Source organism: Neolamprologus brichardi, chromosome 1 (genome assembly GCF_056152115.1).
Source record: "Neolamprologus brichardi isolate AB-2024 chromosome 1, ASM5615211v1, whole genome shotgun sequence".
Taxonomy (NCBI): Eukaryota; Metazoa; Chordata; class Actinopteri; order Cichliformes; family Cichlidae; genus Neolamprologus; species Neolamprologus brichardi.
The window spans coordinates 23,584,988-23,606,166 of NC_142104.1; the positions used below are offsets into that span (position 1 = coordinate 23,584,988).

The window sequence follows — 21,179 nt, forward strand, 5'->3', positions numbered from 1 at the left end:
ATGAGTTTTCTAGCCTTCCCTCTTATTACTCCCATCGATTGGATTCATTAAAAGACACGGAATGGTCACAGAGGGTTCTTCTATTTCGTGCGCCAACATCAGATTGATGACATTAAAAGGAAATAACCTCAAGTGTGTGGCCAGTGTGTCGTTGTACTCCGCCCACACTCCCCGCGCCTCCAACATGTGTCTCCACTCTAATGTGCGATAGTGTGCGTTACCGAGGATGCATAAATGGCAGAGGACAGTACGCGCCCCTGGATGTGAGCTGCTGAAGTCGCAGCCACTCCACTCCATGTTTTGCCCTGCCCTGTGCGCTCTGCTCGCTGTGCAGCGTGCGTCTCCGTTGCATTTCGCTTTCCTCACACTGACATAAACACGGGACAGCGGTGTGTGCGTGCGCTGGAGAAGTTGTTGGCACACTGAGCACCAGGTAGCTTCTTCACGAGGATTTTGTTCAGACTGGGACCGATCTGACTCGTTGGCTATTTCTTTTCTTTTCGAGGGGAAAATGAGGTGGAAGCACCAGCATCTAAAGTGAGGAGTCTCTCTCCCTCTCTCTCTTTAAAAAAATGAAAATCTGATCGCGCAGACTGGAGAAATCGTTCAATCAGGCTTTGTTTTTTGGGATTTCTCTTATTCTATCGGATCTCTTATTTCTCTGTGAAACATTATCAAGGATTTCACTGATGTATGCGATGTGGAGACTGCAAGTCGCCTTATGTACTCTGTCGGTGCTGTCCCTGTCATCCGGTGGTGAAAGCAAAGCGCGGAGCTGTAGCGAGGTTAGACAAGCTTATAACGCTAAAGGATTCAGCCTCGTCAATGTACCTCATCAGGAAATATCAGGTAGGCGAAACTGACAAATCAACGAGGCGTTTGGCCCCCTTCACCACGTGTCACGTCTCGTTTCTTCCCCTTAAATCAAACAATTTTACAATAATCTCTGTGATCTCTCTCTCAGACCTTTAACCATTTAATATGTCCCGTCACTAACATGCTGCATTTCACCCCCGCTTTTAATAGCGGATTCATGTAGAGTCCTCCGCGGTTTCATGAAAAGTATCAGCCTTTTCTCCTAATATATTCCATGAGGTCGACTTTGTCCAAGCTTTTATCTGAACTTATTCGTCGGTATTTGAAGTGTTCAGTGGATGCCATTGCGACTGAATTGGTTTATATCTATATATCCTCTCGCTCTGTCTTTTTTTTATTTGCTCTTTGAAGGTCGCGTGATCCTCTCCATTTCCAACTTGCTCAGTGGTGAATCACATTGAGCTGCCTTTCATTTCTTATCCACAATCAAACAGACACCAGGAGTGAGCCGCATGCGTAAAAGCATTAGTCATGTTGCTCTTTATGTAAAAATCTCAACGTGTAGTTTCATCGCCTGTGTGTGTGTGTGTGTGTGTGTGTGTGTGTGTTTTACATTTTATGAACCAATTTAAATATTTGGTTAATGCACAAACACTTAACTTCATTGACAATTAAAGGCAGGTTTTCCTCTCCTTAAAGAGTTGGCGGAGGTGACAGCAAGAATCAAAGTAACAGTGAGACTCATATGTGAGTGCATCATGTGTAATCTGCTGAAACACACATTTGAAATTCCCTCATGTCTGTAAATCGGAGCAAGTAAAGGACTGACTTTGGAGCAGTGACACTAGAACATACCTTTGGAAAGTGTCTGCATACCTGTTGCTCATATTCAACAGAAGATGATCATGGAGCTTGTTGTGTTGGATTTGGCTAAATAGTGAGTAGTGTTTGCCAGTAGGGGGCTGTATGCACCCAACATGAAATAGTTCTTATGCTGTGGATTTTATTTGGTTTAGATATTCCTCAAGGCTACAGCTTAGGTTTTAATTCATGCTCTTTGGTACTGCTAAGATATGGGGTTTTATTATCTCTTGTGTAGTGGTAATCACATTTATGGTTAAAGCAAGAAAAGAGATTAGTCAGTAAACATAGCCTGCTTCATGAGAGGGAAGAGGAGAGGAAGAGAGTCCTGAAGTTAATCCCCCTATTGCCTCTTACAGACAAAACGGAAATGCTGTATTGGTAATTGGCAGTGTCATCTCGTAATGATCACAGAGCCCTCTTATATGGTCTTAACATGGTTTTGGCATGATGGGGAATATGATGGCTTTGTTAATGACTGAATGTGTGTTTAAATCTTAGCCAGCATCTGTATCTTGCATGTGTGAACGTGTATTAGAAATTTATCGTATTTCATAGTTAGAACTAAATGAGTCCAGGGGTGCAAGGTGATTTCTGATGTCTTTGTCTTTCCTTTTTTGATGGTTTGTGATTAAACTTAGGGTGTGCAAAAAAGTAAAATAGCACTAAAATACTTTGGCATTGCAAGGATGCTCAAGTGAACTGCGGTTCAAAGCATTTGACCACATGTTAAAGTCAAAGACTGATGGTTTTATTATAGAGCAAGATGTTTTGAGGGCCTGTGACCAAGTCCTTGTTGCATTTTTTGCAAAGCCAATACTCTACGTGTAATTGGATTGTTTTTTGTCTCCAAATAACCTTTGCATAAATACAACAGAGGGTAGATATGGGCCTCCGGAGAAGGGATAGTAGAAAGCACTCAATTATGCTTAATTAGCTATGCCAATACAAACGTGTGGTAAGCAGCATGAGCAGCGTTAGCGCTCATCCCTCCATCATTTGCTATGTCATGCTACTGCTATGCCTCTAGATACAAAACACACAGGTTTATTATTTCTGCAGAGGTGGCTTCCTCAGGTTCTAAGCTCCCATTTGCATAAGCTAATTATTTTGACAGCTTTCTGCCACTGACAAGCTGAGCTGCATTATTTCAGAGGTGACAAACCCACATGTTTATCTGTTATGAAATATAACAGGGTGATAATTATTGAATCTACACTTTTAGCTTTATTTTAATTAGTATTAAACAATTAATCATAATGAAATGAAGAGGAACAAAGAAAAGAAAAAACAGACCTTTCCGTTGGTTATTTATTTGTGTTTGTTGATTGAATTCTAAGTGGAAGCTCTCTTCCACCCACACAGTGTTACCTACAGTAAAGAAAGAGTCTGAATGAGTCTCATGGGCTCCAGGGTCATAAAACTTATCCAGAAAGTAAAGAACCCGGTAAACCTTCAGTGCAACAGAGAGACCTCAAATTAATGTTCCACGGATTTACAGCTGGCTGATACATCATTTTTAAAAATCTGTAACCAGTTGAAAAAAGTCAGACTTTTGTACTTGCCATGTATTTCATAACTAACTTTTACAATTTTTAATGGTACAAGGGCTTCCGGTAATAATGGTTAAGAATTTTAACTGTGATATAAAATCAGCACATTTGGTGGAAACTATCCTGCTGCTTTTTGGACAATCACATTTACTGAACTGTGAACAGATGTAATATATATATATATATATATATATTAGGGGTGCAACGATACTCGTATCGATATCGAACCGTTCGATACAGTGCTTTCGGTTCGGTACGCATATGTATCGAAGATACAACATTTTTAATTTATTTTATCAACTTTCCTTCTGACGATGCTGTCTGTGTTGAGCGCTCAGTGGATCTGCGCTCGACAGTGCAGCCTAGGCGGAGTAGTCGAACACAGATTCACTGAGCGCAGGGCAAGCTAGCGAGACAGAAGCTAGGCTAGTTGCAACATGGCAAATTGAACCTCCCCCACCCTCATTCAGATCTGGCGTTTGGAACTATTTTGGTTTTCATGTGATGTATGACCCTGAAGGTAAGCGCATCATGGACAAAAGTAAAACAGTATGTCGGATGTGCCAGCAATGCTCAATTGGTGGGAACTAGTGTGTTAGCGCAGTTAGCTCGTTAATGTGTTGACGTCTTCCAGCCCCACTCATGAGGCGATCCGCGGTAGCTCGTTAACGGAGATTTGCCGTGTTGCACAGACTATAAGGAAAAAAGAAAGTGCAGCTTTATGGTTTCATGGACAAAAGAATTTCTGTGGCTGCAATATGACGAGCTAAATAACCAGGGCTGCACATAAGTGGTCCGCAGGTGCGCATTCGCTGTCAAAATAAAAACCCGCACAAGATAAGAAGTTGCAACGCGTGTTTGCGTACATAAGATTTTCAGGAGGAGGACGGACATTTGTTTAGAACTTTTAAAGATGTCGAAGAAGCTCCTTTAAGCAATTACTGTGATGTTCCTCCACCTCCAAAGAAATGTCAGAAGGAGTCCGAACCACAAAAGAAGCACGTATTCTCGGAAAAGTGGTTGCAGGAGGTGAGCTGGCTTCAAACAAATGATGAACGCACAGAGATGTGGTGCAGAATGTGCCGTGAAAATTTAATAAATGACAAATTAATAAAAAGGTATGAACATTTTTTTTGTATCGAAAAAATATCGAACCGTGACACCAAAGTATCGAACCGAACCGAACCGTGAATTTTGTGTATCGTTGCACCCCTAATATATATATATATATATATATATATATATATATATGAAGCTTTGTGCTTGGTGATGTCAGGCTTGGATGCAGCTGCTTGGAAACCCATTCTACAAAGCTCTCTATGCACTGTTCTTGACATAATCTGAAGGCTACATGAGGTTTAGATGTCTGTAGTGACTGACTCTGCAAGAAGTTGGTGACCTCTGCACACTGTGCTCCTTAGTGTGGTCCTACTCTCTAATTTTTTTATTTGACTTTTTTCAGCCTTTATTATATAGATACAGTGAAGAGTGACAGGAAAGTGGAGAGAGAGAGAGACGTGAAGACATACAGCGTATGGTCACCTGCTCATCTCAGGGAGCTAAACCGGCGCCCGACTGCTCCGTGATTATACGTTACATACCACTTTGTGGCTGAGTTGCTGTTTGTTCTCAATCACTTCCTCTCTGTTATAATACCAATAACACTTGACTTTGGAACATTTAGCAAAAGAAGTACACAAGTGACAATTTGTGCCATACATATACATACATACATATATATATATATACATATATATATATATATATATACATATATATATATATGTGTGTGTGTATGTGTGTGTGTGTGTGTGTGTGTGTGTGTGTGCGTGCGTGTGCAATTTAATATCTGTTGCACTGAGGCAAACATTGGGTGAATTGACAGAATGAACTCATTTAGATGGAGGTCAGACACTTTGGTGTTTGAAGACTGATATTGTTTTGCTCAAGGATTCTTAAGTGCTTTGGTTGGTTTACAGTACAGGAGTAGTGAGATGTAGATGGCAGTAAGAAAAAAATCCTACCAGCTTTAGTTTTCATACAGTAAGAGGTCTCTTGGAAGAGTGCCAAGACTCTTTGCAAAGAGCAGGTGGGTAGGACAGAGTGGAGGTAGTGAAATACACTGTTGGATCTGAGGTGAATCTGAAAAATGTCTAAAACAGGCTCTTGGACAACTTCATTAAACTCCACCAGGTTGAACTTGTGATTCCTCTACTGTAGTGTCCATGCTATTGATATGCCATCCAATGCTTGGTTATACAGCAGTCAGCCAGCAGTTACAGCTAGCCTGTGAGCATCACCCCTGTGCTCATGTGTCAGCCTTTATAGCATCACACACATTACTGCTTGATTGTCAGCCCTTTGTTCAAAAGCACATCTGCTTGTGAATGCTTCAGTAAGGCCCTGCCATGGAGCTCTTTCTCTGAGGCTTTGCTGTTAATATCAACATCTACTTACACAGAGCAGTTGGGATTCTCATGGGTGGATTCGACTCTTTGCTATGGCTTTCAAACAAAATCGCTCGATGTGCTGCAGTTCCTGTTAGTGCTGCGCAGAGTCTTATGTTTCCCTTTTCAAGAATAACAATTACCTTTGGGGTTCATCCATAGCAAATTTAAAGAATATTATTTGATTTGTCTGAGCAAAACAGTTATTAGCTGTTACACAATACAGCATCGCCTTCCCTCGTGTGAGTTCCTGATGCTCCAACTCTGTTTATCTCTGTGATCTGTGCTCGGCTGTTGTAGATGCCAAATTCCTATAAACACAACCAAGATATCAGATAACATTGCTTTTTGTACTTGAATGAATGTTAGGATGCTTGTGCAGCTTAAGTATATAGCACAGTTATTAATATTATTGTCAGTACTAAAGTCTCTCTGGCTCTTTCACTCTTTATTTATGCATGTATACATGTGTGTGTTCGTGTGTGTGTGTGTGTGTGTGTGTGTGTGTGTGTGTGTTTGGAGAAAGATACTGTGCAAAAGTTTAAGCCCACGTCTAATTTATTTTTATTCTTCCAAGGAGCCAGACTTTCGTGTAATTTTTTAAAGTTGTTTCGATCAGTAATTCTACAGGCTTTGTGGAGGTCTTTCAAAACTCAAAACATTTCATCATTTTCACAGGAATTTTTGTGTTTGTTTATTAAGCCATTTAATACAGCCCTATGTATTATTAAAGCATAACACATCTTAATCAAGGGGCATGACACATCACAGCAGCTCCAGTTTTAAATTGTATCTTTATCCACATTAACTCACTTTCTTTAGTTGAATCTAAGAAAAATGCCAAAGATAACTCAGTATTAAAAATTGTATTGGTGATTCCCGAAGAGCGATTAGTATAACATCATACATATTTCAGCATGATGTGCAGTGTGTCCATAGAAAACTGAGAAAATTTGGAGACACTGAAGTGGAGGAAAGAAGAAATGGTAGGCCTAAAAATGATCTACAACAGATGCACAGTATTTGAATGTCATGTTTTTAAGAAACAGGCGAAAATCCAGCGAAGACCTGACACAGCACCTGAGATGCATCTGACCCTTCAGTTGATCCATCTGCTGCTCACTGAAGCCTCATCTGAAATGGTTTTAGTGGATTTCTGGCTGTCAAGAAGCTGTTCTCAAGGTAGAGAAACAAGGAGAAAAGGCTGAGGTGTGCCAAATTACACAAGAACTGGACCGTAAATCAGGTGTGACAGGTCTGCATCCAAATTTGAAATCTTTTGTTCAGATTTTCAACAATATTCACAGAAGAGGTCAAGAAAGAGGTGCAACAGTGAGCATCTGTGCCATGTGTCATCTGTAAAACACGGTGGAGGCTCTGTCATGGTTTGGAGCTGCAGTTCAGCCAGTGCTGTAGGAGATTTTGTCAAAATTGATGGGAAAATGTAGAAAAATACCATCAGATTTTGATCCACCTTGCAATACCACCTGGATAGTGTGATTGGAAATGGCTTCATCAATCTATCTATCTAAATTATTTTTCATTTTTTCATGTATTTATTTGTTTTTTGTGTGTGTCTGCATGCCTAATCACTAAGTAATGGAAACACATCAGACCTCTACTGAAAGTGTGGGAATACTGCTGTAAAAGCCCTTGCCCAGCAAATATCCATATAAAAATTCTGAGGGGCAATTTTTTTCCAAAGCCCATTAAGATACTCTTGGCTCTGACAAATTGGAAATAAGTCTCTTGCCAGCCTGTATACATCTTCAGAGAGAACAGTTAATTAGATGTGAGGGAGATTAGGCTGTGCGCATGTGGACGTGCATCTGCCTGTGTGTGTATTTGCAGCAGTTTAGCCTCACTATCTGGGTGTTTCTTTCACTTTGCATCTCTATTGTAGTAGAAAATGACAAAACGTGCTTTGTTCTTCATTTGGTGAGACAGATTGTGTGCATGGAAGAGCTAAATGAGTTTGATTGTGAATCCTCCTGTGGTGCTGTTCAGATATGGTGAAAGAATGTCTGACAGTTGTCCTGACCTGAAGAATCTGTCGGCCCTCTGCAGGCATTCATCCCTGAAATGCACAAGGTCTGCAAGCTTTCTGGAACCTTCCTCTGTACCATGTATGGCTTTTTTTCCCTGAGTAGTGTGAAAAGCCTCCGGGTAGCGTAGGAGCCTGCTATAGCGCTTTTTCCAGTTTTCAATCAACTGCTGGCCTAAATCAGTAATGGAGGGGGGGATTAAGAATCTCTACCCTCTCAAGCCTTGAGAGGAACTAGAAAATAAGCAGTGTGGGGTGTGATTGAACGTTTGGAGCAGAGACAAAAGAAAATTAGCATTAATTGATGATTAATGAAATAAAGCTTTCCTTGTAATGGAGAGCATTATCGAGTAACCACGTGTTGAAACGATAGCGAGACTGGCTCTGGGATACAAGAAGGAAGTTTGAACTTGAAGGATTAGTGATGTTTTGTGGTATTTGTGTGCATTTTGCACTGTTGAAAAGTATTCTCTAAACTAAACTGTCACACAACATCACACGTGGCATTATTCCACTGTGGAAATTGTCCCCCTCGAGGATTCCTCTACCAGTGGGTGAGGGCGCTGCAGCAAAAATAAGTGGGTGTCACATTGTCAAATAATTGGTTAACATTGAGAAATAAGATGTGTTTATACATGATTATATGGCTGCTACCCTACTAGTGTTTCAGGTTTGACCTAAAGCCATATCAAACACATTGTTTACTGCACGGCAAACACTAATCACTTCTATTCTACTCTGTGGCCAAGCAAGAGTTTGTGGCTTTCCTACAATTATTTATTATGTACATTAGAGAACCAGTGCATTCTGTTGTTTTTATTGCCATGGTCTTTCTTTTTACCCACAGAGCCCTTTGCCTCTGGAGGGAAGTCTCTGAATAGAAGTCCCAAGCCTGACACCAATGATAGGGCTTAGTGAGATGAGAGCCACACTGTGCTCTGGGAAAGCCACGTGGGTATATCACATCGAGGTGTCAAGGATGCAAATACATTTCACACTGGGGACTCTTTATTTGTGTTTTTCAGACACAGACATGTACACATGGCTGAGGTGATTTGTTAAAAAAAAAAAAAAAGCCACCCCTCGGAGACTTGGAAGTAAACAAGCATTAAGTACAAATAAACATTGTGTACCAAAATTGTCATGGAAACTTCAGATGCTGTCAACAAATGCAGACAGCGATGGTGTCACAGGCATCACAGAGCTGACAATGACACGCTTGTTGTGTTAAAGATACATAGACGCTGTCTACCCCTCAAAGGCCTCAGTGGTGGCTTAACTGTAGTGAAACCACAGGGGGCTGTTGTATCAAAATCAATAGGGCAGATGCTCCAACATCTAAATGTTTTTCACAACAAAGAAAGCCACAGCAGAACAAATTAATTATGAAAAATAAATATTTCAATACAATAATTACTTAATCGCTCTTGCTTTCTTTTTTCTAACAAAATTAAATTAAAAAAAAACAAGCATTGAAAAAAAAGAAACACATCATTATGTCAGGTCAAGTAAAAAAATGTCTCGAAATTAGTCTTAAATTCTCTTTATTTATTGTACATTAGCCCAGCGGACCCCAACCCCCGGGCCACGGACCGGTCCATGAGTCGTTTGAGGGCTGCGAGAGTTGAGGCTTGAGTGGGAAATTGATGGTTTTCAGGGTTTTTATTGGATTTTAACATCATTTTTTAAAATCGTTTTTATCCATAACTCGGTTTCCCTGGGTCTTTTCCTCTGTGTTATGAACAAATCTTCTTTTTTTTGGCACGGGTACTGGTTTTATTTTGTTTTATTTATCTGCGACACCTTAAAGGCCGGTCCGTGAAAGTATTGTCAGACATAAACCGGTCTGTGGCACAAAAAAGGTTGGGGACTGCTGCATTAGCCCCGTCCTTAATGCTTTTTCAGCATGTTTGTAGATTTTTACTACGAGTCCACGAGTCCATCTGGTGGCAGATAGAGTGCATGCTTAAGGCACTGCTGGATTGGCTTAATTTTTCTGATCTGGATGCTACGCCCATGTTTTTTACTATCTGTGGTAAATACGTTAGACCTTTAGGTAGCCAGAGCCTGGAATGTCAGCAAACAACTGACTTTCAGCTTCAAAGCAATGAGTGATTCACTGTATATTACCCCAAGTAAAGGTGCCTGTTTTATTTAGTTTATACAGTGTTGATTTAACATGCCTGTTGACTTGATTGAAATGTTTTTGGTCCTGATACTTTGTGCTGTCTTTTCCTAGAGTCAGTTTCAGTTTAGCTTTAGGTGGCAAAAAAATAAAGGCTTTGTGCTCACAGTCAGCTGCCTGTGTGAAGGTGTGTGCTGCTCCTACGTCTCTCATTCTCAAACCATACAAGAAATAAATAAATAAATAAATAAATGTCATTTGCATTTGTTCATCTAAACTGTCAGTGTCACTGTGCTGTAATGTTTCAAAAACTGTTATTTGAGTCCATTTCTTTGGTTTAGGAGCTCTTAACAAAAGATGTGAAACTGCAAGCCCGTGCCTCTCCAGTGAATAGATGTTGCCTCACAAAGCAACAACACAAGAGGATTTCACAGTGCCAACCTTGCAACACTCGTGACAATCTGCTGTAAAGTGTATTTTCAAATAGCAGCAGTTGTTAGTCAGCATAAGACAAGCTGTTCCAGTTATAAATTAGGAAATTTATACTGATTACACGAGTTCACGACCTAGTTTAGTGTGATCTCGTTTGCAGCTTTGAGGTGGAGAGACTAATTGGAGGTCGTTATTATTTTTATATTAATGCAAATATGTAGAGGGCAGATCTTAACCCTCCCAGTCACATTTGTGGGCTTTAATTATAACATTAAATAATAGGCTTTGCAGTGAAATGCCTTGGGGGATATAATGACACTGTTTTTGTGTCAGAGGTCTGCTCCGTCTTCTTTCACCCCGTGTTACATAATTTCTCGGCCGTATTCCTTTCACACAGAAATATATGAGAGCCGCAATTAAACTGCTCCCAAATTTTATTATACACTTCTGGCAAAATGCTAAAAATCTACACATTAAACTGCTGACAACATAGCAAGAGAGAGAAGATTTCCAAAGAGGCGTTGCAATTTAGATATTAATTAAAATGATTCTGCTTGTCTGAAAAAGCATGTGCAGTTTGATGAGTGTGTTTTAATAGCTCTGGAGCCATCATCCTGTATGTATCATGGCTCTGTATATTGCATTTTCTTCTTTTTTCCCCATAAAATTAGGTTGTAATGAGGCATGTTCGATGTACAAGTTGCAACTTGCTAAAGACATCGGATCTCATCTGGAACTAAAGAAGTACAGGGGGGTGAGCCAACAGATCATTTAAATCCCCTAACCTCATAGCCGTTGCGAATATACAGCTACGTCTTGCAAGAAAAGCCATCTAGGCTGGCTAGACTCATGCCGCTGACTTGAGTGGCGCCACGTGGTGTAGCTTCAGGGAGCCCAGCGATGACAAATGTGACAAGCTTATGTAGTCTTAGTGTTTGTCAGTCAAAGAAGGTTGATGAGGCTTGATTACCAGTACCATCTGCATTAATAGTTTCAGCTCTGCTAATTCAAGTGCTGTTGGAAAGAAGGCATTTCAGAAAGGCTCATTAGGACTGAACAGCCGATGTCTAGTGTTTAAATCTTCTGAACTCCTTAATTTCTTTACCCGTAAGATGAAACAGGTGCCATTGTGATGCTTCTTGGCTCATCTTTGTTCTTTGGCAGCTGCAGGGTGCTAGAATATGAAACGATGCCAGGCTCATCTCTTGCTCCCAGAACCCTGCTGTTTTGTGTCCCCTGTGTAAGCTGCCGGTAAATGAGTGGGCTGGTCAACTCACACCCCGGGGCTCTACCGCGGGCTCTTCAGACCACCAGCTGTTGTGTTTAGGACTGAGTCATGCACCAGTTAGCATGATGAATCCAGAGAATGAGTACAAGGCTTTAACCTCACTGTATGCCTCTTCCCTTCTAGCCTTTACTATTAAACCAGTGTGATAAAATGCACTAAAATGTTGGGAAATAAATACAGCTGTAGAAAGTTCCCACCAAATGTCCTCAAGGTACGAGTGAGATATATCTTTAAAGTTTGTTTTAGGATTGTTGGTTAATCCCTGTGAAGAAATTGATCGAAGAAGAACATATACACACAGAGAAAATGACTTGAAGGCAGGTCCAGTAAATTAAATCAAGTTAATTCATTAATTGAAGTCAGTTTACAATACTGTTTAAATTTGCACTTGCATCAGTTTATATGGATGAGCTACTCTGATAATATTTAATAAAGTAATTAGAGGAGAGAAGCTGACAGCTTCTGTCGATATCGGAGTCAAAAATGCGGCTAGTTTCCAGAAGAACTACTTATATTGCCAATACAACTTTAGTATGCAATATATTTAAATTTACAGATAAAAATAGTCCAGGAGCAAAGCTACAAATAGTGGGCAGCACGATGGTGGTTAGCAGCATCACCTCACACCGAGTGCGAACTGAGTTTGAATCCATCAGCCAGCTGGGGCCTTTCCGTGTGCAGTCCTCCCTTTGCCTGCGTGGGTTTCCTTTAGATACTCTGGCTTCTTCCTACAGTCCAAAGGCATGCACATTAGGTTATCTGGTGTTTCTACATTGGCCCCAACTATGACTGTGTGTGGGAATGGTTGTCTTTCTTTTTGTGTTAGCCCCGTGGAAGACTGGCAACCTGCCTCTTGTCCCGCCCCACCACAACGCTGAATTGGATAAGTGGATGCATGGTTGTTGCTTACTTTCTTGATAATACCCACTTCCTCAATTTCTCCCTATCAGATATCCAAAGTGATTTACCAAATTTTTATAGCCTGGGTTTACAGTGAACAAAGCATCAGCCTCGACCGGGCAGCTATACTCATGTTCTGAAATAAATCTTTACGACGCAGTACTTCACTCCAGGAGTTGTCAACCCTCTGCAAGCTTTCATGTGCCTTATGAGTTTTCTCTCATCTAACTCGTGTCCTCCAGAACAACACTGACATGATGACCATTTATCTGAGCATTAGCTGAAATTTAAAAAAAATAAGCGATTTCAAATTCACAGACACATAATCCTGCAACACCTCTTCTCAAATCCATAGCTTCTTGTGTTCTTATTTCCTTATACAGTGTTCACCGTAGACTGGTGTAAATCTTGTTTGGAAAATTGGTCACAGACATTAACTATGCCAGAGGCATGTAGCTATACAATATACTGCAGCTCCACTTTAATAAACTGAATGCATGACTGAAACTGCTAGCCATAATATGCACAAAAGTGCTTGACTTATATGATGGGATATTTTTGACATTTATTAGAGAGGTCCTCTAATGCACACTGGTTCCAGATACCAGGTTTGGAGCCGAAGAACTCCAATGCGATGCAAATGCTAATAATAATAATGAATAATGGGGACTGAATAAGAGTGTGCCATTTAGTATAAATAATGAATAAGAAATGGAGTTAAAATGTGTAGAATGAAGGTGCTAGGTGGGTGGAATGCTAAGAGCTCAGCGAGTACTCCTTGTAAATGTGAAGGAATAAATTGTGTTGGGCAAGAGTATTCGAAGATGCCCACCACGACACTGATAACAACTCCTAGTAACTAGGGCATTATTAAACTGATTTGTGGTTCTATCAGCACATTAAGAACATCGGTTTATGGTTGGAGAAAGGCTGCGGACTTGGTGGAGAAAAAATGTTAATAGAAAGTCAAAGTGTGACCTGACAAGAGCCAAATCACCTTCTTATTGATTTTGAACATAGTACAGTTATTATTTCCCTCATTTACACTTAATTAAAATAATGAGTTAGTACATAAATTGAATTTGTAGAAGAAGGTATTTACAGTAATTACCAGTATGTAACGCTTTTATATATAAACAAATTGTTGTATGTATATATGGACACTCTTGCAGGAAACACAGAGAGAGTTGAGAGTCTTACTTTGTTCTTGGCGTTGTTGCTAAAGTGCTTCTCTTTTTCCCCACAAAAATTGCTATCTAAGGTTCATGTCAATTTCCTACAATTTGTGATATAGCCTTTTTCATATTTCCAAATCTGCAGTAGCTTCTCATTTAACTAAAATGTTTTTGTCAAGTACAAGAAATGGCTAGTACTGATATTTTATTGTGTGAAATGGAAATGCCTCCAGCACGTATCATTGTTTCAGCAAAAGAGTTTTGGAGAAAAAATAAGAAAAGAAAAAAAGTGTCCTTTTTGATTTTAACCCAAACAAACACCTGTATTGTGTGGGCATACAGTAAAAGTACATATTTGATTATAGATGTACTGAACAGACTGTAGATGTAATTACCTCATCTGTTTTTATTGCCTATCTGCTATGCTGTCAGTTTACATTAATGGAAGCAGAGATAATCACAGCAAAACAATCTGCATATTGTCTTTTTTTATTTCATACTCAAAGTGTTTTTTTTATTAGCACACTCTCTGCTGTTGTATTAAGCACACAGGCTGGGGATAAATGAAGGGCAGAACTGGTAAAAGATTGGCAAAGGCATCATGAAATGATGACATTTTGCTGTGAAGCATATATGTATCTATACATTACTGTAACACAGTCGGTTATCTGAAAAGTTATCTGAAAATTAAAAAAATCTTTCAGTAGTCTCCAAGTGTGGTAACATATGGTTGGAGCAATTGTGGGAATTATCTGTGTCATCTTGTTTGGACATATTCAATTTGGGTCTCGAGCCCCTGTGGAAAAAAGTTGAAAGTGGGTGATTTGGGTGATGGAGAGGAGGTCCAGATGGCAGAGCAGCAGTAAGATCAATCATGCTTGATGCATTTTTCCCACTTCAACATGCAGACAGATGTGAGTTAACTCAGTAATTGGGTTTACTTCCAGGTTGTGGATTTCTGTTCACAAGTAATAACACCATAAAAAGAATGTGCAAACATGCTCACAAAAGCTCTTAAGTGTGCATTGTTTGATGTGTTATTCCATCCTACCAAAAAAATTACCATTGATCATCTTTCCAGGTTTAACAGGCCACAGAAAAGAAACTGTTTATAGTTAAGTTCATTTTCTACATAAAGATGTACTTGCAGGATATAGAATCCTTTCTGCTAATGCCAAGACTAAACTGATGAATCCTGTGGCCGTATAGTACAAAGAAAGAAAACTGGAAAAACAACACATAACTATCCCAATAGTTGGGAATTCAATTTGTTATTAGATTAGCTGTTAGATTCATTAATTATTTGAAGTTTACTACATACACAGTTTCATTTTCAGTGTAAGTAGCAGTGACTGGCTGCAAACACTCAGAGTGACCAACTGATCACCCAAAGGTTGAGTGACCACTTTATGATCACAAGACATTTGCACAGATCACCAAGTGGCAGGCAACCTATATCCAAAGGATTGTGGTCCAACTTGTACTGGCTGCAGACATAGATTATAGCAAATAATTGCTAATTCATAAACATAGACAGATTGCCGACACATTGCAATCAGTCTGAGTTAGTTTGCACAAGTGAGTTAACTTGTCTGCGATGTGTCTCTTTGCAGTAGGGGACTCGACTCAACTGGTTGTTAAGTGATTTTATTTTGGTTCAACACCTTTTGTCTCAGTGTATACTATTATACTATATACTGCCTGGTGCCTACTGTATGTCATTTTGCAGTTAAACCATCATCTTGCAGCAACTACATCACTACTTGTGGAGAAATGTCTCCACAAACCTGATGTTCTGGCTGGATTCTGAGTATAAGTACTTGATGTGAATTTCTGTGTAGATAGCAACAGATTTGCAATGTTTACTGATTTATCACAGTTATTTCCCAAATTGCATGTAATTCCCCGATCATCACCATCCTATTGCCATTTTATTGCTGTCTTAACACAAAATTAAAGTCAAGACAGCAACTGACTGCGATTGGTCACACACCTGGTCCCCATCTTCAAAGCAGCAATTTCAAAGGCAACAACGCAGTAATTTTGTTCGTACCATGGTTTTTCCCTAGTATGAATGTAGCAATCTGTTGCACCATTTGCATTTTCAAAATTTGCCAGTACTATCCAGGAAACTAAAGTCATGTGATAGAGAATAGCAGTAGGAATCAGGAAACACTGACCACAGTCTGTCAGCTTAGTGGGAATTTCGATTGACAGCAATATTTTTATTAAAATATGCTATTCAATATCAGCATATGAGTAACTGTTGACAGTTCCAAAATAAAGCCTTCCAATATTTTGCAGTGCACCTGTTTTGTGACCCAAACAATAGATTTGAACACAGAATACATTTCTTGACACTTCAGTGTGAAAGTCTGTTAAAGGGCAAAGGTTCAGTTATATCCAGTCATTTGAAAATGTCACTTTTGAGAGGCTTCAAACTGCACAATGTGTTTCAGTGTCTTTAATTTCTGAATTTCTAAAGTGTTTCAACTGAAAAATGGCTGAAGGTTATGAAAAATATGATGTAGTGTAGTGTATTGCAGAAAGTGAGCTTGACCCAGTGTATCATCAGACAGTTGGTAACCCACTTTTACTTTGCATTTTAAATGTTTCTTAGATTGGTGAAAGGATAAAGCCGGTCCCATTACATCCAGAATGCCTTTGATTGCAATCATTCATTATGCTTATTTTAAAAGTTAACATTTTATCTGGAGTATTAATCCCACAACAGTACGTTAGTTTTCTCAAAGCTATTTTTTTCTCGTTATGAACATTACAGAGGATTCACAAAGTCTTCCATCATTCAACGACCTTTAATTCTGTTTGCAAGTTGGATTGAGCTTCATTTTGCCCTCTAATGTAGGTCATGTCAGATGAATAAAGGGCCTTTAAAATGTGCCACAGCCTGAATAAAGAAAGTATAGTCAAGGCTCAGATGTGAGAGGGGACCTTAGCTGTACCGGAGTCAATAGATCTCAAAGATAGAGGTGTCAACCTTTTACATGCTCAAGCAGTCTTTTAGCTATTACTGCCCAGTGTGCTGAACCTGGCCTGTGCCATTTAGTATAAATAGAGGAGAGAGAGAGAGAGAGAAGTGGAATGACAATAACGAGCAGTATAACCAGTGGCAGGGACTGAAATTCACAGACACGTCAGTGTGCCTGGATTTGTCATAAATATAAGTGTGCATTTTCTTTGCAGCTTCAATAACCTTTACTTTGAAGGGAGTCTGGTTGTTCAATACATAACATTAACATTTACAGGCCTTTTCAGGAAGAGCAGACAAAAGAGTCTCTAATCGCACTTTTGATTATTCAGTAATATAGAGAAATGTACGGTAATGGAATAATACCTGCACTGTATGTGAGTATATGTATGTTAGGTAGATAAAGGATATATAGTTTCAGGTTATTTCAAATTAAACTACTAGACTTGAGTTTAATAAAAACAAAAGTTACTTATTCTTATTACCTAAAGTTAGAGTTAGGATTGGAAAGTAAGGATGCTTTGTAAAAATGTCATAAATTCTAAAAAAAAATCAAATCAAATCATCATCTAACTATTTACTATTCAAAGCAATCATATCATTTTAGTCTTTTTTTTAAGTAGCAGCACATTAAGTAGAAACTTAAATACGACACCCATGACACAAACGTGACAGTAGTTCAGTATGTTAAACAGTGAACGGCTGCACTTTTGTGCAGTAATTCTTCATCCACAGATATTAAAACAGATAGATCATTCTGATATATTTTTATTTCCAGTGTGTTGAACGGCTTCCTGGGGTTTGACTGAATGCTTTTTGCCCTGTGTGTGTACTGCATAACAATATACCTGCTGGTATGTAAAGCTGTATAGTAAAGCGAACGGTGGATTATGAATGGCATCTGTGCTAAAAGCAAAGAAACAACGCTAAAATCAAATTGCGCTATGGATGACATATGAGATGGAGGCAGAGTAACCTCAGTTGGTGAATTAAAATGTCAAGAGCGTGGACCTGTTTCTGTAGGCCTGCGCTCTCATTCATAGTCAGCGAGTCTCTGTGCACATTGGTACTTTATGGCAGCTGGGCTGTAAGAGCAGAGAAGAGCAATATTCTGGAGGCAGCCTCAATGAGAGTGGAGCTGGAATCTGGTGGTAGATCAATGATAATAAACGTGATTCATTCAAGACGGTGCTTCCTAGTTATCGAGCGTGGCTCTGCTGTGGCGTGAAAACCACAGTAACTGGCAGCGTCGAAGATACGCTGGAACCTGCTGCAAACAAATCCAGATTTCAGTCTAGGTACGAGTTACTTGTACAGTATCTCCTGTATAGAGCGGACCTAGAGTCTTTCTAGTAAACTGTTTTCTGGCCAGTTAATTTAGAATACATTTCACCCATTCGTGCTACAATAGAGCAGCCATTAATTTCACTTACTGCCTCACTACATCTTTTTATGAATTTTCAGGATGAATGAATACTGCTCTCTCTCTCGCTCTCTTTTGCATGCTCGCTCTCTCTCTCGACTTGATGATCTGTTGGCTTGTTTGGCATGGAGCTCTGGCAAGAACCTCCTCACTTTATAAATGCTGGCAGGAGTGGCCAAAAGATGTACCAGATGGCACCACCCATATGCAGTTTGCCCTTTGGCCAGGTAGACTAATGAAATCTTGTGAGAGTTAATCTGGCATTAGACTCTCAGTGGGCGTAGAACCCACACTTTTCCCACAGCTGCCCTGAAATATTCTTGAGATTTTGTGTTTCCCTTGATGTTTTTTTGAAGCTTTAGAGATAAGCTAAATCTCTTTAGCATTTTAAAATTACTACAGGTGAAAAGTGTGCTACCTATGCAGTATCACCTTTATGATGGACATTTATGGAGCTGTCATTGATATGAACTATATTGATGGTACTGGATTTAAATTGTTGAAAGTTTTTATTATGCTAAATATAATCCTGATATGTAATCATGCCAAAGTAAAACTAATTCCGCTGCCTTATGTTTGAGCTGTTTAAATGTGCTGTGCTTTCGACTAACATCTCCAACTTGACACAATTAAACCGACAGCGCATACTGGAGATGTTGGGAACACAGGCTCGCACAGACTCATGTTCTGAACCTGTTGGTGCTCTTAAATCCAGACTGTAGAGGTCAGAGGGGAGAAGCTGAGAAAAAACAGCCAATAGGCCAGCTCAAACTGTGGAAAAGAAGAATAGTACCGCAATGTTTCCTTTTCTTTGTTGCATCAGATTCTTCGCATAATGCGATCTACTATGTTGAAGTGGATGCCTCAGGACCTCCTTAGCTTCAGCTTTGATGCTTTATCCTCAGGTTTTCCTTTGAAGGCTTATCATGAGTTGGCAAAGTGACTGAGACTAATTGAAATTCATCTCGGCAGGCTATGACTATTGAGGTCCCCCACCTTGTAGCACAACAACACAATATACAAACTCACCCACCGGAAGACCAAGCAGATCGGTTACCGAGCAAACACCAGTGAGGGTTGCATGCTCATGTGTGCCTCTGTCCACTATCTACTTTACACCATTGCTTTGCATTGAGCCAAACATTTCTTTTCAGTTTTCCCCACTGACCTTGTTATTTGTTTACTTTCTGTCTATGAAGAAAAAGGAGAAAAATATTTCAGCATTACAGCCCAGGTTTTGTAAACATGCCCGCGTGCCCCCTGCCACATCATAGCCACAATTTTTCTTTAGCAAATTTGAAGCGGTCAACATTTTAGAGAAGTCTGCACTTCTCTACTCTAAAAACACTTTTATGAAATCAAAATTTTACATTAGAGAACCACTATTCCTGTTTAAACCTTCGTATCGTTAGTGTGGGAAAGGGGGACCTATAAAAATGCATACAATAATACCAGGTATGTATTAGGTTTCAAGCCTTAATCTGAAAATCCAACATAAGTAATCAGCTATTCACTGGGGTGTTCTCAAACCAACCAAGCTTTGCAGTAGACACTGTGACTGCCGAAGAAGCGGTGGCTACTTGTTGAATTTGGTGTGATTACATGTCATCCTTTAAAATATGCAAACCTGGTTCAAACAGGAATTTGTATCAGCTAAGCATGTCATTTTACCTCCAGCTGATACAGCTGCTTATAATTATGAATAATTTAGTGCTCTTCTTCACACATGTTGCAAAAAAATATAAACTTTTCAATTTATACAGCGCATCTCTTTTTTTCCTTGACATCCAAAAACAACTTTATAACTAATTTATAACAGAAAATGTCGGCAGTAAAAGAAAAAAGCTGTCATAATAAAGTGGGATGTGTGGAAAACTTCAATAAACTGGTATTGCTGTCAATAACCTGATCCCTCTAGTCAAGAAAACACTTGTATGTGTGAAGACAAATCTTTGTATTTGTTGTGAGGAATGGTTACTTAGTCTTGTAAATCTGAACCTCAGTGGCAGTCCTCTGCTTTAGTGCATCTGAGACACTTCTAAACTCAGATCTGTTGCATGTCACCAGGGAATGTGCTCCAGTTGTTGCGTTTTTAACATCACACGGCTGCCTAAGAAACTGTAGGCTCTGCTGCCAATTTTAATGAACCACTGTTAGAAAGGATAAGAAATGTGCCATCCTTTTTGCTTGCCCATTAGGCACGATTGCAGCATATGCCTCGCCTGCATGTGAAACCTCAAACACTCTGAGTGCATGCTTCTTTAACATCAAGGGATATGAAGCCAAAGGGAACCGAGGCCATATACATGGCCGCTGAAATAAAGCATGCTATATGAAGTTAGTTCTTTAATCTGTGTCTGATCATGCCTCCAGGTCATCTCATCTACTTCTTCCTACTGACCTACATATTCCTAGTTAGCAGTTAGTCTGTGTGGTTGGTTAAAGATAGATATCATTTAAAAATCATCTTAAAGTAACATTTATAATGGGTTCAGGGAACCTTGAATTCTGTGAAAGCGTCTGTGTGGCTGATTGCATGTTAAATGGGCATCGGACGGGCCCATCTGTCCGTTGCCTGAATCTAGTCAGCAGTTTCACCTAATTATAACGCTACGCCTCAGTCGTGTTTTGGACATCGTGAAGATAGTGATCGAGAGCAACCAAACACATCTGCACATCAAAGAATCTGAACGAAACAATGAGTGTTTGATTGCATATGCAAGCAAAGCAATATTTCTTTTTCCTTATTTCTTTCTGATTAAGAAACATTTGAGTTAACGCCAGAATGTTTCACTGTAAAATCCCCAAAGAAGATTACCATTTGTCCTTAATTATCTTGCTTTCTGTAATTACATATATTTAAATCTCTAATCAGCTCGTTCTGAAAGATGTGCTGCGGCACCTTCTGACATCTGCGCTCGAGGACAGAGCGGTACATTAGCAAACTGGACTGGGTTGAACATATGAGTGACAGCTTTTATCTTCCTTTTTTTCAGTGATTACATGACTATTTGCTCCCAAGTAATCTGTGATTGATCATGTAGAGTGTGTGCGTGTATGCTTGTGTGTGCTCATCCATGGTTTTGATCATGTTAGGAGTATAATGAATCAGGCTGGTGAGTGCAT

At 39.6% G+C, this 21,179-nt stretch overlaps 1 protein-coding gene across 2 annotated transcripts in view; it reads left to right on the forward strand.

Annotated features, from left to right (window-relative positions):
* Positions 1-371: 371 nt before the first annotated feature.
* LOC102798074 (glypican-6-like) overlaps positions 372-21,179 on the forward strand; it is a 143,942-nt gene continuing 123,134 nt past the window's right edge. For both annotated transcript variants that reach the window (XM_006780324.2, XM_006780325.2), the window contains exon 1: positions 372-849. In XM_006780324.2, the coding sequence (XP_006780387.1) occupies positions 690-849 (160 nt within the window). In that variant the 5' untranslated portion in view covers positions 372-689. The remainder of the gene's footprint in view (positions 850-21,179) is intronic.